We start from the raw sequence: 23,349 nt of genomic DNA on the forward strand, positions 1-23,349 counted from the left end.
CCAGCGATCCTATCTTGGCCCTCTAGGAAGTTTAAGCAGACAATCCCATCTGTCATACCAGATAATTCTCAATATGAGGTTAAGGAGATCCTGGACGTTCGAAGATCAAGGGGTACCTTACAATATTTAATCTCCTGGAAGAATTATGGCCCGGAGGAGAATTCATGGGAACCGTTCCTTAACATACAAGCCCCTCGCTTAATCCAGGAGTTTCATAAACGTTTTCCTTTGAAACCTCACCCTCAGAACAAGAGAGAGGGCCTTTAGGGGGGAGGTACTGTTAACCTCGCGACGTGCAGCGGCGCGGAGAGCCTTGGCTTCCATGCCTGTTCGCCGACGTCTTCCGGCAGCAACGCGATCCGACGCGATCCGAAGCAAGCTCCGCCCACCACGGCGCGTCTAACTTCAATTATTTAAAGAACTGAGCCCAGCACAATCTCGCCTCAGCTACAGGCTTGCTTGTGCTGGTGCTTCTGTGGGATTTTGCGATTTACCTTTGTTCCGACCTCGGAGTGTTTTCCTGGACTTCTCTGTTTGCTGCCTGCCCTGACACTGGATTAGACCTGGACTTCTTTGTTTGCTGCCCGCCCTGATACTGGATTGGACCTGGACTTCTCTGGTTTGCTGCCTGCCCTGATATTGGATTGGACCTGGACTTATCTGTTTGCTGTCTGCTTTTCGGCTGTTCGGGAACTGGAGGGACGCCTCTCGCTGCACTACTACCTTGGTCTATCATTCCCTGAAGGTAAGACCACGGTCTACTGTGGATTCACATTCAAAATCATAACAGATGGAGCTCCTATATTGAAATTGTTGGCCCAGTGTGCTGCAGCAGTCAAAAAAGCAAACAGAATGTTAGGAATTATTAGGAAGGGAATGGTGAATAAAACGGAAAATGTCATCATGCCTCTGTATCGCTCCATGGTGAGACCACACCTTGAATACTGTGTACAATTCTGGTCAACACATCTCAAGAAAGATATAGTTGTGATGGAGAAGGTACAGAGAAGAGTGACCAAAATGATAAAGGGGATGGAATAGCTCCCCTATGAGGAAAGACCAAAGAGGTTAGGGCTGTTCAGCTTGGAGAAGAGACGGCTGAGGGGGGATATGATAGAGGTGTTTAAAATCATGAGAGGTCTAGAAACAGGTAAATGTGAATTGGTTCTTTACTCTTTCGGATAATAGAAGGACTAGGAGGCACTCCATGAAGTTAGCATGTAGCACATTTAAAACTAATCGAAGAAAAATTCTTTTCACTCAATGCACAATTAAACTCTGGAATTTGTTGCCAGAGGATGTGGTTAGTGCAGTTAGTGTAGTTGGGTTTAAAAAAAGGTTTGAATAAGTTCTTGGAGGAGAAGACCATTACCTGCTATTAATCAAAGTTGACTTAGAAAATAGCCACTGCTATTACTAGCATCAGTAGCATGGGATATACTTAGTTTTTGGATTCTTGCCAGGTACTTGTAGTCTGGATTGGCCACTGTAGAAAACAGGATGTTGGGCTTGTTGGACCCTTGGTCTGACCCAGTATGGCAATTTCTTAGTTTCTTAATCCAGTTTATCAAAACATTCCCAACTTCAGTTTCATCCCTCCCCCCAACTATTAATGACTGTAACTTTTAAACAGCCATGTGGGCACACATGTATGCGCATATGCCGGCTCACGCTAAAGGATACAGGCGCATATGCACGCATGGGCTTTACGCATGTACATGTGTGCACAGTTTTATATGGATGTGAGCATGTGCATGCAAATGCCGCCTCTTCTGCGTAAGTGGGATTTTAGGAGACTTGAATGCCGATGCAATTACCAGTTTCACCAGTTCGTTCCCAGTTAGCCCAGGTAAAGAATAGGACTTCCTAACTCCTCTAGTTAATTAGTCTCCCTTTTAACCTGTTACCCCCTACCCTTAAAACCCCGCTAACTAGCCTATTTTTTTTTGTTCTTGGACTTAGACACCATCCATAGCAGAAGTAAAGTTATGCGGTAGGGGACTCTGGTGTGCGCTTGTGTGCATAAATAATTATGTGCAGATTTCATTGAGAAATCTTGGAATGCCCATGTCTACGTCACTCCCCTTTTTTACAAAAAAAAGTTTTGTTCATGAACCCACGTGCTTTTTAAAATCCGTGCAGCGCACGCCAGCCCGACCTCTGCTCGTGTAGGGCTTTTGAAGTTCGCCTTTTAGCTTTTCTTTGACAAGTGGACATCATCTCATGGTCCAGGAAGTCAAAACCCTAGTTTGCACCAAAAATCCACAATTACGTTTTAGCTGTTAACTTTATACCACCTTTCAAAACGAAATAACCCTTGGACTTTTCTGCCTGCTTTTTGTACTTTTTCTATTGAAAACAATGCACATACATTTGAAAATAAAATCTTCATAGATTATTTTTCAGTCTGCAGAGATCAAACCCCTGGGAACAGTCTCTAAATGTGGCTAAAAGTGCATGTGTTGTGCAACAATGCACATAGATTTAGCAGTATTGAGAACAGGTTAATTTTCAGGCAGCAAGTTTACGAGGCAAAATCATTATTTACCTGTGTAAATGGTTTTGAATATTGTCTTCAAAGAGTCACTGTTAAAAGAATATTGAGAGGTAGTATGAAAAGATCAAAGTTATTCTGTTTTTCAGAGCCAGAATGAATCCTGGCTGGTTATAACATCTGTTTCCTGCTCTGGAAATATTATATATTGTTTTTTTTCTAATACTGTAGCTTCTATGACAACGACCATTCCTCTGATTTATTTTTGTTTCCAGTTATGATCTGTGTTAATATCAGGAAAAGTGGAACCTGCTATAAGGGAGAAATTAGAATTTAATTATACATATACTGGTAAAAGTTTGATTCAGATTAAACACAGGATATTGCTTTAACCCATTATTTCCCAGTGTCCTATTTAGAGGATAGTGTCTTAAAAAAAAATCGGGACAAAATGAGTTGTTTAGGGCTTTCTGGCAAATCAGCAGTCTCGTGACTGACTTTTGACTTGATTGAAAGTCGTGTAATTTGTTGTTTCTTAAATAAAAAATAACCTGATGTTGTGTTCTTTCTTTCCTTTACATCGTGGATGGGGAAAGTTGTATATCTGATGATATGAAATCATGGTTTCAGTTCTGTAACAAATTGTAGTTAATATAGCAAAAAGACCAAAAGAAAATTTGGATTGCACCATATAGAAAATTACAGCTGATTCGTGTGTGGGAGCGGGGGGGGGGGGGGGGGGTTGGTCAGTTGTGAATATGACTTTTCAAAGGCAGTATGTGTTTGTTTTATTTATTTATAAGAATTTGTTCCCCGCGCATCCATCGTAAATCAGGTGAGGAAGAAAGGAGGTTCAGCTTCAGAACTACTTTTCAAAAGCCGAACCCTTAGGCCTCTTATCTGCTCTGAGCACCCCCCCCCCCCCCCCAATTGGGACAAAAACTCTTGCCTGCATTGACACCCCCCCCCCCCCGCCCAGGATGCCAAGGAAAAATGAGGGGGGTGGGGGGCAAGACCTTTTTTCAGCCTACTGGGTACAAAGTCTAAAGTAGGGTTGGATTAAGTCATCCTAAGTTATATCGAGTCGCATAGTAAAAAAAAAAAAAAAAGTAACACTTGAGATTTAGTAATTTTATTGCATTTAAAGAATTCTCATAACCTGAGACCCTAAACTGTATCTTAAGTAGCTTGTGCCTAAATTCAGCATTGGCCTCTTGACTCCTCTCGCCCGCTGAGTACTGGGGGATGGGGTGAGACCTCTTGTCCACTTTCATCTCCATGTTTCCCTGGAGGGGCAGTGGGCAAGGCCTCCTCTCTGAATGCTAAGGGCAGTGCCTGCTACATATATAATATACCAAACTCAGTCTGTGTGATTCTTTCAACTGTTGGGTTTTTTTTATGCTGCAGCCTCTGTATTAGTGTACCATAAGCAGTACATCGCACAAATGTATATGAAACCTTTTAGAGTCTGTAATCAATCGAGTCAGGTTCTCCTCCTTGTTTGTTGTATTGCATTAACAGTAAAATGCATTTTATATATTATGCATAACAATGAACATGAGGAGTTGTAGTTAATCCTTTCATACAGTGCATATTTCTAAGAGTCTCCTTTATTCCAGAAGCATTTTGCAGCAAGGGAGAATTTAGCTTACATATCTTTCAGTTAACTGAACTGTCAGATTACGGTATAGTTTAGGTTAGTCCTTGTAAAATCAAGAACTTGGCAGGATGCAGCATATACTGTAAGTCGACTATCCCTTTAATAGAAACCATGTGCAGCACAACTCCCTGGCCCAAAGATTAGGGAAAAGTCTTCCACAGCAGCTCTTATTAGAACATCTCAGTATGGTGTGATTTATTTTGTCTTCTGCATAATCCAAAAACTAGATTCTGTGCAAAGTGGATTACAGCATAATAACAAGACTAAAATAAACACCAATTCTTCTCCCTTTTCTTAACTCTCCTAAATTCTTCAGAGCAATCATAAACTTGTGAGAAGCATATCAATTTCATTTTCCTATCTTGAGCATTTATGTATAATCCGTGTTTGTCTTGACTAGATTGCTAGTACCTCCTCCTTGGAGTTTACAATTATATGGATCTGTACAGTGCTGCATACATCTAGCATGATTGATAACATGCACTATACAAATCATTTAATAATAGTACATGGAAGGCTATCATGCATACCTATGGGTAAGGCGTGGGTTATTCTACCCCACAAGTTATCGTCCAGATCTGAATTCTGGGAGAGTGCGCATCAGCAAGCAATAATTACTTCCTTTGTACATACTATACTCTTTGATGGAACTTGACCAGATGCATCAGCAGGCACTGCACCACAAGAGAACTTTTGCCATAATCCTTCCCGTTTATCCGTGGTACAAGGGGATTATGCGCATTGTCCCCAGCTTTGCAGAACAAGCAAGGAAAAGACTTATGACACCCAATCAAGATTAGGTTAGCTTGTGTTCACATCTAAATAGCAACTAACAATTTTATTCAAGACTTTTGCTATATTTTAATTAATGTCTTTACCTGCTGTGTTACAGATGACAGCTTCTTGATTATTTGGGGCTAATGTATGGCCTTCAGCAGGTTTTCAGTGGTCTGACATTTCTTCTTTCACATAACTTTTAAGGATTTTTTGGTGTCCACCTGTTTTGAAGTTACATAGGGGGAACATAATTAGTAAGTGATCGGACCAAAAATGCTGACGTCATGATATTCTGGTTATTCATACCCTCGTGGAAGACTAGGTCCAACATATTTCTTTCTTATGAGTTGGGTGCCTAAGTAAGACCTAGTTTTGTCATGATGGCAAGAAATGCAGCCATGTTGTACCTTTCTCAACTGCTGTCTTTCCTCCTTTACCTCTCTCCCCCCCCTCCCCCCCCCCTTTTTCGCTCCTGCTCCATTCCCCCACTCCCTGTTTTTTGTAATTTCCTCCTTCTCAAGTTTATTGTAAACCGGCGTGATGTGCTTGCACGAACACCGGTATATTAAAAGCTGTTAAATAAAAATAAAATAAAATAAATGTATGAGGCAGCATTTAAAGTCTCCCATAATCTCTTAAGTTTGGGAGTCGGAGTCACATTTGTGATAAGCTTTAATAGCTCTTGTGTAGCTGATGCTTTATTGCGAGGAGCTCGGTCGACCAGCAGGAACTCTTATCAGGTTTTCAACTCCTAGCTGGGCTAATAAGCATTCAGATTTCAATCATTGAGAAGGGCTTTGCACAGTTTGTTTCAGAATAGAATTGCTACTCTCCCTTCTACATCTTCCTGGTCTAGATTGGGGTATAAAAGAGAAGCCTACTGGACTCAAAATTCGTACCCATGTCTCATCCAGCTATGTCTGTTATCCCTAGGATGTTTATGTTGAATAAGCTCAGTTTTCATATTTTCCAGGTCATATTGATGCCATTACATCAAAGCTTTTTCTGCTAGAAGAGATATCAGTGGAAGGAATAAAGGAGAAGTTTGGAACTTTTAAGTAAGTAAGTTTTCTGTGGTATTTAGTTAATGGAAGGGTGAAGATTGAAATTTGATTTGGTTCTGAAGTACATATGAACTTTTTTATGCAAATGAAATTGGCCAAAAAAAAATACGGTGGCAATAAATATACATGACAAACCCAAAATTATATGAGTATGTTTACCCAGATAACTTTAGGACTATCTCTTGTCAGGACAAAAGCTATCCTAATAACTTACCTGAATAACTTTGAATATATGTGCTTTCTGGCTGAATTGGCTAGATAACTTCAGCCTGCCCAGAAACCCCCCTGGAATGCTCCATCCCCCCACCCCTTAGCTGGATAAATTGTATTCAAAGAATGATTTAACCTGGGTAAAACGTATCCAGTTACAGAGGCGGGAATTTAAAATCTTGGGTTTGTCTGGGTAACCCAAACCCTTTTGAATGTGGACCTCTAAATAAATAATGGCATGCCTGTAGAGAAAGCACTATACTATCATAGGGGCAATTTTATGAATTGTCTTAAAATGCTTTCTGTGATATTGTGGTGGGTTTTCTGTACACATGAGCCTTATAGTACAGAGTTTTTAGGCATTCTTTTTAGTAAGTGGAGCTTGCCTTATATTGATGCTGATTTTCTTACGTGTAGTTTTTATTCCTTTGCTTGGAAAATAATACTTGTAAGTTGAAGATACAAATGGAAATCATTGTGGTCCTTTGGAGGTGGGCAGCTGCTATGTTTCTTGCTACTGTCATCCCCTGTACCCCCAGGGGAAGTGTATGGTAAAAAATTCAAAAAGTTTGTGGGTAGGAGAGGAAGAGATGGTATGGGGAGAACTGTGGCCTCAGTTTCTCAAACATACCCACAAAAACACATTTTGGAAATTTGTGCTCAAAAGAATGCTTTTCGCAATTTTGTGTACTCTATGGAATACCTTTACAATCTTGTTTCAGTTTTACAAGGTTTATAAATGTGACTCGAACATTGCTCTATGCTTCAACAGCAAGAGGAAACGTGGGCCAAAGGATTTGCATTCACAAATAAGAGTGGGAGTAGCTTGTTTGCTGCAGCGGTTACTACCCCAAATCAATTAAGCCTGATACTTCACTTTGAATACATATATAGCGCAGCTCACTGCTTCAACGGCAGGGAGGAATGAAGATAAGAGGATGTACATTCAGACAACTACCAACAAGGACTGACTTGCTAGTCTGGGTAAACAAACAAGCGTGGGAGTAGCTTACTGTTGCGTCCGTCAGTCTCAGACTGCTTCGACCTCTGTGCCTCACCTTTCTTCCTTCTCTCTCCTCAAGCCTTGGGAAGATTACTGCTGCCGCGTCTTCATGCCACTCTCTCCAGCATCCCCAGAATGGCAACAGCGACGGTGTTCGCCATGGATTTCCTGAGGGACTTCTAGGGTGCGTACGCCACCCACGTCTTTATCCACGTCATGGCGGGAACCTCGTGGGCGTCCCCTCCGAGTGACGTCACACCATCCGGGTATTTAGCCTACCCTTCGTTTGCTAACAAACTGAGTTAGCAAGGATTGGACTCCCTCCTGTCTAAGCTGCTCTGCCGCATCCCATCAGCCGCTGGAAGCTCTCTCTGCCCTTAAGGGTCATCTCTAACATGAGTACCCGCTCCTTGGGGGCCCTTGTGCTTTCTTTCAGGTACCAATCTGGGATACCGGGTACTCGCACCTCGAGGGCCTGCTCTCCCTACCTTGGTGCCTACAGTTCAACTACTTCTGCCTGCCAGGATTCTCATTAATACAGCTATCTACTTCAGTGAGTATCTAACATTGTCAGCTTCTCTCATCTTCAGCTTCAGCGCTGGGAGTCTGCATCTGGGAATCTCTCTTCTACCCTGCACTGCCTACCATCTACATGAACGTGGGACTGGTCTCCTCTTCTGAGGACCCCTGGACTAACTCTACTGGGTTACCTCACTGCTGCCACCCCTGGGCAGTACCACCAAGCTGTATAATAAATACGAATTCTCTGTGTCTGCGTGTATAGAGTCTAGCCTAGTACTGTGATTCCTCAAGGGGCTCCTCCCCGTGGGAGTGGCCATCACCGCTGCACCCATAAGAACATAAGAAAATGTCATACTGGGTCAGACCAAGGGTCCATCAAGCCCAGCATCCTGTTTCCAACAGTGGCCAATCCAGGCCATAAGAACCTGGCAAGTACCCAAAAACTAAGTCTATTCCATGTTACCATTGCTAATGGCAGTGGCTATTCTCTAAGTGAATTTAATAGCAGGTAATGGACTTCTCCTCCAAGAACTTATCCAATCCTTTTTTAAACACAGCTATACTAACTACACTAACCACATCCTCTGCTAACAAATTCCAGAGTTTAATTGTGCGTTGAGGAAAAAAGAACTTTCTCCGATTAGTTTTAAATGTGCCCCATGCTAACTTCATGGAGTGCCCCCTAGTCCTTCTACTATCCGAAAGAGTAAATAACCGATTCACATCTACCTGTTCTAGATCTCTCATGATTTTAAACATCTTTATCATATCCCCCCTCAGTCGTCTCTTCTCCAAGCTGAAAAGTCCTAACCTCTTTAGTCTTTCCTCATAGGGGAGTTGTTCCATTCCCCTTATCATTTTGGTAGCCATTCTCTGTACTTTCTCCATCGCAATTATATCTTTTTTGAGATGTGGCGACCAGAATTGTACACAGTATTCAAGGTGTGGTCTCACCATAGAGCGATACAGAGGCATTAGGACACTTTCCGTTTTATTCACCATTCCCTTTCTAATAATTCCCAACATTCTGTTTGCTTTTTTGACTGCCACAGCACACTGAACCGACGATTTCAATGTGTTATCCACTATGACGCCTAGATCTCTTTCTTGGGTTGTAGCCCTAATATGGAACCCAACATTGTGTAATTATAGCATGGGTTATTTTTCCCTATATGCATCACCTTGCACTTACCCACATTACATTTCATCTGCCATTTGGATGCCCAATTTTCCAGTCTCACAAGGTCTTCCTGCAATTTATCACAATCTGCTTGTGATTTAACTACTCTGAACAATTTTGTGTCATCTGCAAATTTGATTATCTCACTTGTCGTATTTCTTTCCAGATCATTTATAAATATATTGAAAAGTAAGGATCCCTATACAGATCCCTGAGGCACTCCACTGTCCACTCCCTTCCACTGAGAAAATTGTCCATTTAATCCTACTCTCTGTTTCCTGTCTTTTAGCCAGTTTGCAATCCACGAAAGGACATCGCCACCTATCCCATGACTTTTTACTTTTCCTAGAAGCCTCTCATGAGGAGCTTTGTCAAAAACCTTCTGAAAATCCAAGTATACTATATCTACCGGTTCACCTTTATCCACATGTTTATTAACTCCTTCAAAAAAGTGAAGCAGATTGTGAGGCAAGACTTGCCCTGGTAAAGCCATGCTGACTTTGTTCCATTAAACCATGTCTTTCTATATGTTCTGTGATTTTGATGTTTAGAACACTTTCCACTATTTTTCCTGGCACTGAAGTCAGGCTAACCGGTCTGTAGTTTCCCGGATCGCCCCTGGAGCCCTTTTTAAATATTGGGGTTACATTTGCTATCCTCCAGTCTTCAGGTACAATGGATGATTTTATTGGTAGGTTACAAATTTTTACTAATAGGTCTGAAATTTCATTTTTTAGTTCCTTCAGAACTCTGGGGTGTATACCATCCGGTCCAGGTGATTTACTACTCTTCAGTTTGTCAATCAGGCCTACCACATCTTCTAGGTTCACCGTGATTTGATTCAGTCCATCTGAATCATTACCCATGAAAACCTTCGCCATTACGGGTACCTCCCCAACATCCTCTTCAGTAAACACCGAAGCAAAGAAATCATTTAATCTTTCCGCGATGGCCTTATCTTCTCTAAGTGCCCCTTTAACCCCTCGATCATCTAACGGTCCAACTGACTCCCTCACAGGCTTTCTGCTTCGGATATATTTTAAAAAGTTTTTACTGTGAGTTTTTGCCTCTACAGCCAACTTCTTTTCAAATTCTCTCTTAGCCTGTCTTATCAATGTCTTACATTTAACTTGCCAACGTTTATGCTCTATCCTATTTTCGTCTGTTGGATCCTACTTCCAATTTTTGAATGAAGATCTTTTGGCTAAAATAGCTTCTTTCACCTCCCCTTTTAACCATGCCGGTAATCGTTTTGCCTTCTTTCCACCTTTCTTAATGTGTGGAATACATCTGGACTGTGTTTCTAGAATGGTATTTTTTAACAATGACCACGCCTCTTGGACATTTTTTACTTTTGTAGCTGCTCCTTTCAGTTTTTTTCTAACAATTTTTCTCATTTTATCAAAGTTTCCCTTTTGAAAGTTTAGCACGAGAGCCTTGGATTTGCACACTGTTCCTCTTCCAGTCATTAAATCAAATTTGATCATATTATGATCACTATTGCCAAGCGGCCCCACCACCGTTACCTCTCTAGCGTGTCCCGATGATACATTTACCCAGTCAATATTGGGGTAATTGAAGTCTCCCATTATTACCGCACTACCAATTTGGTTAGCTTCCCTAATTTCTCTTAGCATTTCACTGTCCATCTCACCATCTTGACCAGGTGGACGGTAGTATACCCCTATCACTGTAGTATTCCCTGACACACAAGGGATTTCTACCCATAAAGATTCAATTTTGTATTTAGTCTCATGCAGGATGTTTATCCTGTTGGACTCTATGCCATCTCGGACATAAAGCGCCACACCTCCTCCCGAGTGCTCCTCTCTGTCATTGCGATATAATTTGTACCCCGGTATAGCACTGTCCCATTGGTTATCCTCTTTCCACCATGTCTCTGAGATGCCAATTAAGTCTATGTCATCATTCACTGCTATACATTCTAATTCTCCCATCTTACTTCTGGCATTAGCATACAAACATTTCAAAGTTTGTTTTTTGTTTGTATTTTCATTTTGCTTTTTAATTGATAGGGATAAGTTAGAATTTTTTAGCTCAGGTGAGTTTTTAGTTACAGGCATTTGGACTGTTTTTCTAATTATTGGAACCTCACTGTCAGGATGCCCTAATTCTAATGCATCATTAGTATCCTTTGAAGATACCTCTCTCCGAACCATGCGCTGCTGAGCGACTGTCGGCTTTCCCCTTTGTTCTAGTTTAAAAGCTGTTCTATCTCCTTTTTAAAGGTTAGCGCCAGCAGGCTGGTTCCACCCTGGTTAAGGTGGAGCCCATCCCTTTGGAAGAGACTCCCCCCTTCCCCAAAAGGTTCCCCAGTTCCTAACAAAACTGAATCCCTCTTCCTTGCACCATCGTCTCATCCACGCATTGAGACTCCGGAGCTCTGCCTGCCTCTAGTGACCTGAGCGTGGAACAGGGTGCATTTCAGAGAATGCTACTGTGGAGGTTCTGGATTTAAGCTTTCTACCTAAGAGCCTAAATTTGGCTTCCAGAACCTCCCTCCCTCCCACATTTTCCTATGTCGTTGATGTCCACATGTACCAAAACAGCAGGCTCCTCCCCAGCACTGTCTAAAATCCTATCTAGGGGGGATATGATAGAGGTGTTTAAAATCATGAGAGGTCTAGAACGGGTAGATGTGAATCGGTTATTTACTCTTTCGGATAGTAGAAAGACTAGGGGGCACTCCATGAAGTTAGCATGGGGCACATTTAAAACTAATCGGAGAAAGTTCTTTTTTACTCAACGCACAATTAAACTCTGGAATTTGTTGCCAGAGGATGTGGTTAGTGCAGTTAGTATAGCTGTGTTTAAAAAAGGATTGGATAAGTTCTTGGAGGAGAAGTCCATTACCTGCTATTAAGTTCACTTAGAGAATAGCCACTGCCATTAGCAGTGGTAACATGGAATAGACTTAGTTTTTGGGTACTTGCCAGGTTCTTATGGCCTGGATTGGCCACTGTTGGAAACAGGATGCTGGGCTTGATGGACCCTTGGTCTGACCCAGTATGGCATTTTCTTATGTTCTTAGGTGACGCGTGAGGTCCGCCACCTTCGCACCATGTAGGCATGTTACCAGGCGATCCTCACGCCCACACGCCACCTGTTAATCAGTGGACCCTTGACCCGGCACGGAAGAACACCCACCTGAGGAACCGGGATGTCCTTCGTCACCGGAGGGTGGATATCCGGAGCAAGACCCCTCAGTACCTAGCAAGAGAAAGCAGACAGGTACAGGCCAGGGAGCCCAAGCCGGGTTCCACGCGAGGCAAGGGTCAGAGAAGATCAAATCCAATCCGGGTCCGGACAGATAGCAGGTAGAGCAAGGTAAAGTCCAATCCGGGTCGAGGCAGGCAGCGGGCAAACAGAGCAAAGTCCAATCCGGGTCGAGGCAGGCAGCAGGCAAACAGAGTCAAGTCCAATCCGGGTCGAGGCAGGCAGCGGGCAAACAGAGCAAAGTCCAATCCGGGTCGAGGCAGGCAGCGGGCAAACAGAGCAGAGTCCAATCCGGGTCGAGGCAGGCAGCAGGAAAACAGAGTCAAGTCCAATCCGGGTCGAGGCAGGCAGCAGGCAAAGCAGAATCAGGCGCGGTCCAGGTCTCGGCAGGCAGCAAGGCAAGGCAGCGTCAGGCACGGTCCGGGTCTCGGCAGGCAGGTAGCAAGGCAAGGCAGCGTCAGGCACGGTCCGGGTCTCGGCAGGCAGGTAGCAAGGCAAGGCAGCGTCAGGCACGGTCCGGGTCTCGGTAGGCAGGTAGCAAGGCAAGGCAGAGTCAGGCACAGCAAAGTCACACCAGGGCACAGCAAAGCACGGGACCTATTGTGAAGGCGTCTGATGCCTGCACTGCACCGCTTAAATCTCCCTCCCTGCTGACGTCAGTTTCCGGGGCCGGCCTCGTCCTCGCGATCCTGCCCCTTTAAGGGGCGGAGCTGGCCGCGTCGCACCCGATGCCGTCCCGCGACGGCAAGACGTCTGCACGCTGCGAGCCGTGCTGTGGGGGCCCTGAAGGATGGCGTGCCGCCCCGCCGGCGGAAAAGAGGTAGGGAGGCCCAATCGCATGCGATCGCGATCGGGCCTCACAACACCACCCAGCTATCTATATTCCTAATAATCGAATCACCAACTATGACGGCCGACCTAACCCTTTCCTCCTGGGCAGTAGGCCTTGGGGAGATATCCTCAGTGCGAAAGGACAATGCATCACCTGGAGAGCAGGTCCTTGCTACAGGATCCTTTTCTGCTGCACCTGGTTGGTGCTCTCCCATCATGAGACCTTCTTCCTCCAAGGCAGCACCAGGGCTGCCAGTGTGAAGTTGGGACTTGACTACTATGTCCCTGAAGGTCTCATCTATATACCTCTCTGTCTGCCTAAGCTCCTCCAGGTCTGCCACTCTAGCCTCCAGAGATCGGACTCATTCTCTGAGAGCCAGGAGCTCTTTGCATCACATGCACATGTACAACTTCTCACCGGTGGGTAAAAAATCATACATGTGACACTCTATGCAAAAGACTGGGAAGCCCCCCTCTTGCTGCTGGACTGCTGCCTTCATCTCAGTTTTGATCAGTTCCTAGTTAAGTTTTGGGTTGCTATGGGAGTAGGAATGTGTCTAACGTCCTTTAAATGTATTAGTGAATTCACTATGTGTCTGGTAGTGGCCTAGCGGGGTCTGATCGAATTCTCAATAAAGTTTTTGTTGAGTTGTTTTTTTTTTTTGTGAAAGTGGCACCTGCCTATAAATTAAGGGATGAGCTAGGGGTGGGTGGGGGAGGGTTGGGAAATACAAACAGACTAACTTCAGTTAGTCAGCCTGAGTGACTCACTGCTCTCTTGATTAACAAATGTTGGTCCCTATTCAAACCCAATCATACTACCTCAACACCTTTCCAAGGTGAGTAACTGAGCTGAACTAGTCAACTTTTTGCTCCTAGCTTATTTCTAGCTTCTGGCTACTTTTTTTTTTTTTTTTTTTTTGTGGGTTTTGTTTTTTTTCAATACAAACCCAAGAATCCATTCCAACACCTCAAAACCCTAACTCCATGGATTTGGCTCAGTTCATCGCTTTGCAGGCCATTCCGGGCCTGGCCCAGCGAATCTCCGAACAACAGAATTCGTTGGATAACTTGACTGTTGCCTTTAACCAGTTACATGCACAAATGAATATACCGACTACCGCAGGTAAAGAAGTTGCACCACCAGAAGTGACGGTCAAGACTACAGTGCCTCTATCTGCTCCAACACGCTTCTTGGGTGAAGTTTGGATATGTAGAGGATTTATCAATCAGTGTTGCATGCACTTTTCTCTGCAACCTAACCATTTTCCTACAGCGTATGCCAAGACCACCTACATCTTTCGTATCTGGACGGAAGAGTGCTGGCTTGGGCCTCACTGCTGTGGGAGCGCAATGACCCTATCTTGAATGATCTTGCCGGGTTTCTTGAACTGTTCAAATCAGTGTTCGATGACCCTGCCCGGTACTCGACAACAGGATCGACCTTGGTTCATCTTAAGCAAGGTAATAAACCTTTACCAGACTTCGCCATTGAATTCAAAATGTTGGCTTCTGAATTACATTGGGACCCTAGATGCCTGAAGACCCTCTTCTTTGAAGACCTGAACTCCCGGTTGAAAGATGACTTGGTGGCTCGAGAGATGCCTGAAACCTTAGTAGAACTGATGAAGTTGGCAACAAGGTTCAAGAGGTCAAGAGTCCCAGAAGACCACCTCAGGGAGAGACTCGAGTCAAGTCTATACCCAGGCCTATTCCTCCAGGTCCCGTTGCGGGCGAAGAAGAATCAATGCAATTGGGCCGCAGTCATTTGATTTCAAAAGAGAGATGAACTCAAAAGAGGTTGGAAGTATGCATGTATTGTGGACAAGCTGGTCATGCTGTTCAAATTGTCCAGGAAACTAGCAGACCTAAGTCCTGTGGGAGGACTTAGTTCTAACTGCACCCTCTCCTCCACTCTCTCTTCCAGTATCCTTAATCTGCGGACCTCTGGAATACCAGAACCTTGCCTTAGTGGATTCTGGGGCAGGGGGAAATTTCATTTTGAAATGTCTAGTGGAACATTTGCAGATCCCCACCACTACCATGACGTCTCCTCTACTTTTGTCCTCTATTCCTGGAGAGCCCTTACTGGGTAAAGTAACCCTGCTCACAGAACCAGTGAGCTTACATACTGGTGCTCTTCATACAGAGACTATTTCCTTCTTTGTGCTAGAGAAGGCCATGCACCCTTTGGTACTGGGGCTACCGTGGCTGCAGAAACTTATGCCACAATTCAACTGGGCCACTTTGGAGCTTTCACGTTGGAGTCCAGATTGCCATGGCAAATGCTTGATGGAGGTCTCTCCAATACCATGCATGCCAACTACCCCATTCTTGCCTGGGCTGCCGCCTCAATATGCATCTTTCCAAGATGTGTTTTCAAAAGAAGCCGCTGATGTATTATCTCCACACAGATCATACGGCTGCGCCATCAATTTGAGGTCTAAAACGGAGCCACCCAAAGGAAGGGTCTACCCCCTCTCTGTGGTAGAGAATAAAGCGATGTCAGAGTACATCCAGGAGAATCTCCAGAAAGGTTTCATAAGACCTTCCAAGTCTCCTGCTGGCGCAGGCTTTTTCTTCGTGGACTGAACATAACGTCCATGTATTGATTACAGAGGTCTGAATGAGATCACTGTAAAGGATCGCTATCCTTTACCACTCATCTCGGAGCTATTCGACAGGTTACAGGGAGCCAAGATATTCTCCAAGCTTGACCTCAAAGGAACGTATAACTTAGTTCGCATCCGCTCTGGCGATGAATGGAAGACTGCTTTTAATACCCGGGATGGGCACATTGAATACCTGGTAATGCCGTTCGGCTTGTGCAATGCCCCGGCTGTCTTCCAAAACATGATGAACGATATTCTGCGTGATCTACTCTACCAATGTGTCGTTGTCTACTTAGACGACATCTTGATATTCTCCCAGGACCTGCAATCCAATCAGGAAGATGTCAAAAGAGTTCTGCAGAAACTTCGCAAGAATCGCTTATATGCCAAGTTGACTAAATGCGAATTCCACAAGGAATCCGTGCCCTTCTTAGGGTACATTGTCTCAAAGGTTTCCAGATGGACCCTCAGAAGCTTGAGAGTATTCAAAAATGGACTCTACCCACTGGCCTAAAAGCTGTAAGACAATTTTTGGGATTAACCAGCTACTACAGGACTTTCATCAAGGATTACTCTTCATTGATTGTTCCATTAGCAGCGATGACTAAAAAGGGAGCCAACGTTGCCACTTGGTCTACGGAGGCCATGACTGCATTTCAGAAGTTAAGACGCCTTCTCGAGCAAACCATGTCTCTGCCATCCGGACCCTACACGACCCTTCATTGTGGAAGCCGATGCCTCTGATGTAGGTGTAGGAGCCGTGCTAAGCCAGACCAGTGACTCTAAGATCTTGCACCCCTGTTCATTCTTTTCCCAACGCTTCTCGCTAGAGCAGAAGAACTATGGCATTGAGGAAGAATTGCTGGCAATAAAAATGGCATTTCAAGAATGGCACCCTTGGCTTGAAGGTGCACAACATCAGGTCACTGTTTACACTGATCACAAAAATCTGGAGTACCTCCGTCATGCTCAACGCCTTAACCATAGACAGGCGAGGTGGTCCCTGTTCTTCAACAGATTTGACTTTGTGCTGAAATATTGCCTGGGTGATAAGAATGTCAGAGCAGATGCATTAACTCGCTCTTTTCTCTCTGAAGACGTACCTGATGAACCCCAGCATATCATTGACCTGAAGAGAGTTATTCTGACAGCTACACATCCGGTACCCTGCAATTTAAGAAAGAAGTTGCTAGCATGAGCTCACGATTCGAAACTGGCCGGACACCCTGGTCAATGTTGAACACTGGCTAAGCTACAAAAGTACTACTGGTGGCCCACCATGAAGGAAGACCCTTTTGCTAACATAGCTTCATGCTCCAATTGTGCCAGATAGAAACTTCCGCCCAGACGCCCTTGGGGCCTGCTTCAACCCTCGCCAGTACTAGATGAGCCGTGGACCCACATTGCTACAGACTTTGTGGTGGACTTGCCACTTTCTGGAGGTAACAATACCATCTGGGTCACAGTGGATCGATTTTCGAAGATGGCTCACTTCGTGGCTCTCCCTGGTTTGCCTTCAGCCGTGGAACTTGCTAAACTATTCATCAGTCACATCTTTTGCGTACACGGCATGCCAAAACACATTGTTTCTGACAGAGGAGCTCAATTTACAGCAAAGTTCTGGAAAGCCTTGTGTAAGAAATTCGACATCACACTTGATTTCACCTCTGCATACCATCCTCAGTCGAATGGCCAAACTGAGAGTATGAATAGAACTATCAAGCAGTTCCTCCGCACCTATGTTGGTACATGACAGAATGACTGGACTGAACTGTTGCCCTGGGCTGAATTCGCCATCAATTCGCATCCAGCATCATCTACTGGATCTACACCTTTTGAAGTGGTTTACGGACGACAACCCTTACCACCTTTACCACTTCCACTTTCTGTGTCGTCCCCGGCAGTTCAATCTACTGCCAGAGATATACAGCAGCTATGGCGAAAGACTAAAGAGATGCTCCAGAAAGCAGGACAAAAAGCTAAAGAGAGGCTATGACGCTCACCATAGCAAGGCTCCTGAATTCTAGCCTAGTGATAGTCTGGCTATCTACCAAACATCTTAGACTCAAGCTCCCTTCTGCTCGATTTGCTCCAGGCTTTGTTGGACCCTTTCCAATTCTTCGACGATTGGGCTCACTCACCTATATTCTGAAACTTCCTCCAGCTATGAAGATTCATAATACATTCGATGTTTCGCTGCTGAAACAACTTGCTCTTAGCGAGTTTTCCACCAAGACACCTGAACCTACTCCTGTTGATGCAGAAGAAGACATCAAATACAAGGCAGAGTTTGGGAATACCTCCTGTCATGGGAGGGATACAGACTAGAAGAAAACTCTTGGGAACCTTTGGCAAATATCATGGACAAAGAGATACTCTGTCAATTTCATCGATTGCATCCTCAAAAACCAAGACCAGGTAGGGGTCTGGAGGGGGCCCTTTGAAGGGGGTTACTGTTGCGTCCGTCAGTCTCAGACGGCTTCGACCTCTGTGCCTCACCTTTCTTCCTTCTCTCTCCTCAAGCCTTGGGAAGATGACTGCTGCCGCGTCTTCATGCTGCTCTCTCCGGCGTCCCCAGAATGGTGACGGTGTTCGCCATGGATTTCCTGAGGGTCTCCGAGGGTGCACGCGTGCAAGCCACCCACATCTTTATCCACGTCATGGTGGGAACCTCGGGGGCATCCTCTCCGAGTGACGTCACGCCATCCGGGTATTTAGCTTACCCTTCATTTGCTAACAAACTGAGTTAGCAAGGATTGGAATTGCTCCAGTCTAAGCTGCTCTGTTGCTTCCTAGCAGACACTGGAAGCTCTCTCTGCCCTTCGGGGTCATCTCTAACCTGGGTACCCGCTCCTCGGGGGCCCTTGTGCTTTCTTTCAGGTACCTATCTGGGATACCGGGTACTCGCTCCTCGAGGTCCTGCTCTCCCTACCTTGGTGCCTACAGTTCAGCTACTTCTGCCTGCCAGGATTTTCATCAATACAGCTATCTACTTCAGTGAGTAACTAACATTGTCAGCTTGTCTCATCTTCAGCTTCAGTGCTGGGAGTCTGCATCCAGGACTCTGTCTTCTACCCTGCACTGCCTACCATCTACATGTACGTGGGACTGGTCTCCTCTCCTGAGGACCCCTGGACTAACTCTACTGGGTTACCTCACTGCTGCCACCCCTGGGCAGTACCACCAAGCTGTATAATAAATATGAATTCTCTGTGTCTGCATGTATAGAGTCTAGCCTAGTACTGTAATTCATCATGGGACTTCTCCCCGTGGGAGTGGCCATCACCACAGTACCCAAGAATCCACTCCAACACCTCAAAACCCTAACACTTGCTTGTTGCAGCAGTTACTACCCCAAACCAATTAAGCCTGATACTTCACTTTGAATACATTTAAAGCGCAGCTCACTGCTTCAACGGCAGGGGGGAATGAAGATAAGAGGATGTACATGCAGACAACTACCAACAAGGACTGAATTGCATAGTCTGTGTAAACAAATAAGCATGGGAGTAGCTTGCTTATTGTGGCGGTTACTACCCCTGACCAATTAGGCTTGATACTTCACTTTTATGCAGCTCCAGCACTGCTCTCTACATCAATGGCATGGGTGGAAGGAAATTAGAACCAAAAAAGTTATCAATAAGGGCCCTGACCTCAGCGGTCAAAGTAACAGATAAGTATGAGAAAAATAACTGTGAAAGCTTGCTGGGCAAACTGGATGGGCTGTTTGGTCTTCTTCTGCCGTCATTTCTATGTTTCTATGCACAAATATGATCAACCTACTCTGCAAAAAGCTAACAATGTCTATAATTAAAATTGTTTCTGTGATATTGTTTTTCTGTATGCGTGAGCCATTATTTAAGGGCCTGTTTAAAACAGCTTAAGTGTCTGAGTTAAAATACCTTTTCATCCGCAACCTAGCCAGCTTAATCTACCTGACTAAAACATAGCTGGCTAAATTTAAAGCCAACTATATCTGTGTTCAGGGATAAGCAATCAGTTTAGCTGGGGAATGCTGAAAATTAGTGCTCACTGGCAGAGTTTGTTTATATTTCTGTTTATTCAAACCTTATGTACTGCCTATATAAAGATCTAGGCAATTTACAGAAAAACATAATTTCATAAAATGGCTGTACAGGCTATAACATACACCTAAAGACCAGTTCACAACAAATGACACTACAATCATTACCTACAGTAATATACACCACAAAACTATTTAAAACTTTCTCAGATAAAAATTCTGAGGGTTTTCAAAATAAATCCTAACAAACCCATAATAGACATATTACTTGACTGTAATTTCACAAATAGAATCAGCTTAATCACAGAACGCTGACTTTACCCAACTTAGTAAAAATTTGTAACCTATCATTAAAATCATCCATTGTACCTGAAGACTGGTGGATAGCAAATGTAACCCCAATATTTAAAAAGGGCTCCAGGGGTGATCCGGGAAACTACAGACTGGTTAGCCTGACTTCAGTGCCAGGAAAAATAGTGGAAAGTGTTCTAAACATCAAAATCACAGAACATATAGAAAGACATGGTTTAATGGAACAAAGTCAGCATGGCTTTACCCAGGGCAAGTCTTGCCTCACAAATCTGCTTCACTTTTTTGAAGGAGTTAATAAACACGTGGATAAAGGTGAACAGGTAGATGTAGTATACTTGGATTTTCAGAAGGTTTTTGACAAAGTTCCTCATGAGAGGCTTCTAGGAAAAGTAAAAAGTCATGGGATAAGTGGCGATGTCCTTTCGTGGATTGCAAACTGGCTAAAAGACGAAACAGAGTAGGATTAAATGGACAATTTTCTCAGTGGAAGGGAGTGGACAGTGGAGTGCCTCAGGGATCTGTATTGGGACCCTTACTTTTCAATATATTTATCAATGATCTGGAAAGAAATACGACGAGTGACATAATCAAATTTGCAGATGACACAAAATTGTTCAGAGTAGTTAAATCACAAGCAGATTTTTATTTTATTTAGTAATTTTTATATACCGACATTAGAAAGGCACATCATGCCGGTTCACATATTAACAAAAGCAAAGAAAATACAATGTAACAGGGGAAGGGAAGAGGGTTGAATATAATAACTAAGGCAGAGGCAAGAAATTAGGAAAGTAAACATAGTAAATGAAAGTTCAACAACAACTGAGAGGCAACTAATAAATAGGGATAAAAATAGTTTCAAACAACAATGTTGAATTACATACTCGAATGGAGGGGGGCAAGAATTTAATGCTATACAGGGAGTCAGGTAAAGGTGTATTTATACAAGGTAAAAGGTGTATTATACAAAGGCAGTTCTGGGATTCACAAAGGGAGTTAGCTTAGTCAGGGTAGGCTTGATGGAATAGCCAAGTCTTTAGTTTAGATCTAAATTTGATTGGGCAGGATTCTAATCTGAGCGTCATGGGCATGGAATTCCATCGCGTAGGGTCTGCAATAGAAAGAGCTCTATCCCTAGTGGAAGTGAGATGTGCTATTTTTAGAGAGGGCACTTGCAGGGTTCCTTTGTTAACAGACCTGGTGGGACGGGTCTGTATAACAGGGCTAAAAGGTGAGTCAAGCCAGAGGGAGTTGTGGGAGAAGATGGATTTGTGTATGGTAGTTAATGTTTTGTGGATTATTCGGAAGGGAATAGGCAGCCAATGAAGGCCTTTCAGAATTGGGGTGATGTGGTCAGTTTTTCAGGTGTTAGTGATGATTCTAGCTGATGCATTTTGCAACATTTGGAGCGGTTTGATGGTGGCATGTGGGAGACCTAGGAGTAAAGAATTACAGTAGTCAAGTTTTGTAAGGAGGGAGGATTGGATAACAGTACGAAAGTCTTGTGAGTGCAGCAGTGGCTTGAGTTTTTTTAGTACATTAAATTGTGATAAATTGTGATAACAGTACGAAAGTCTTGTGAGTGCAGCAGTGGCTTGAGTTTTTTTAGTACATTAGATTGTGATAAATTGCAGGAAGACCTTGTGAGACTGGAAAATTGGGCATCCAAATGGCAGATGAAATTTAATGTGGATAAGTGCAAGGTGATGCATAAAGGGAAAAAGAACCCATGCTATAATTGCACAATGTTGGGTTCCATATTAGGTGCTACAACCCAAGAAAGAGATCTAGGCGTCATAGTGGATAACACATTGAAATCGTCGGTTCAGAGTGCTGCAGCAGTCAAAAAAGCAAACAGAATGTTGGGAATTTTAGAAAGGGAATGGTGAATAAAACGGAAAATGTCATAATGCCTCTGTATCGCTCCATGGTGAGACCGCACCTTGAATACTGTGTACAATTCTGGTCGCCGCATCTCAAAAAAGATATAATTGCGATGGAGAAGTTACAGAGAAGGGCTACCAAAATGATAAGGGGGATGGAACAGCTCCCCTATGAGGAAAGACTAAAGAGGTTAGGACTTTTCAGCTTGGAGAAGAGACGGCTGAGGGGGGATATGCTAGAGATGTTTAAAATTATGAGAGGTCTAGAACGGGTAGATGTGAATCGGTTATTTACTCTTTCGGATAGTAGAAAGACTAGGGGGCACTCCATGAAGTTAGCATTGGGCACATTTAAAACTAATCGGAGAAAGTTCTTTTTTACTCAACGCACAATTAAATTCTGGAATTTGTTGCCAGAGGATGTGGTTAGTGCAGTTAGTATAGCTGTGTTTAAAAAAGGATTGGATAAGTTCTTGGAGGAGAAGTCCATTACCTGCTATTAAATTCACTTAGAGAATAGCCACTGCCATTAGCAATGGTAACATGGAATAGACTTAGTTTTTGGGTACTTGCCAGGTTCTTATGGCCTGGATTGGCCACTGTTGGAAACAGGTTTGATGGATCCTTGGTCTGACCCAGTATGGCATTTTCTTATGTTCTTATGTTTCTTATGTTCTTGGAATGCCTTCAAGTTGAGCTGCTAAACCTGATTGGTGGTTAGATTTAGCAGCTTGTTGGGGGAAAATTTTCACCTCAACAAGCTGCTAAATCTAACCAGCAGGCTAGATCCCTTTCAAAATCTGCACCTTAGTGATTTTTGTCACTTTTATTTGCACATATAGTCTATGTGGTAATTCAAGCTCTGTATATTGGCTGCCTCCATAAGAGCACCACTCTGCAGCAGTCCAGAGTTTCTGAGTCCTGGACCTGACTCATGTTTATTAAGCCAGCAGTGGTTAGGAATGATATGGAGGTAGTTACTAAAGCTCTGGGAAGAAAGGAAGGGGAGTGAGTGTCAATTATCCTCCAGCAGTGGCACTAGTTGGTTGGGTTCAGGGTACATATAAAAACATAAAATTTGCAAATCTGGGTCAGATCAAAAGTCCATCAAGCCCAATATCCTGTTTCCAACAGTGGCCAATCCAGGTCACAAGTACCTGGCAGAATCCCAAAAGATCGATAAATTCCATGCTGCTTATCCCAAAGAAAAGCAGTAGATTTCCCCAAGTCTGCCTTAATAATGGTTTATGGACTTTTCTTCCAGGAATTTTTCCAAACCTTTTTTTAAATCCAGCTACACTAACCGTTTTTACCACATCCTCCAGCAGCGAATTCCAGAGTTTAAATATGTGTTAAGTAAAAAAATATATATTTTTCCTCCTCTTTATCTTAAATATATTACCTAGTAATTTTATTGCATGTCCCTTGGTTGTTTACTCTTTCAGTACAAAGACCAATTTGCATTTACCCATTCCACTTCACTCTTGATTTTACAAACCTCTGTCATATCTCTCCTCAGCTGTCTCTTCTCCAAGCTAAA

General features: G+C 43.7%; 1 protein-coding gene across 6 annotated transcripts in view; it reads left to right on the forward strand.

The window, feature by feature from the left end:
• Positions 1–23,349, forward strand: part of ICE2 (interactor of little elongation complex ELL subunit 2) — a 158,966-nt gene that overhangs the window by 107,009 nt on the left and 28,608 nt on the right. For all 6 annotated transcript variants that reach the window (XR_003852373.1, XM_029574921.1, XM_029574922.1 and 3 more), the window contains one exon: positions 5,905–5,989. Coding sequence is in view for 5 of the 6 variants with exons in the window: in XM_029574921.1 (XP_029430781.1) it covers positions 5,905–5,989 (85 nt within the window). In the remaining variant the exon portion in view is untranslated. The remainder of the gene's footprint in view (positions 1–5,904; positions 5,990–23,349) is intronic.

Source organism: Rhinatrema bivittatum, chromosome 13 (genome assembly GCF_901001135.1).
Source record: "Rhinatrema bivittatum chromosome 13, aRhiBiv1.1, whole genome shotgun sequence".
NCBI classification, from domain to species: domain Eukaryota; kingdom Metazoa; phylum Chordata; class Amphibia; order Gymnophiona; family Rhinatrematidae; genus Rhinatrema; species Rhinatrema bivittatum.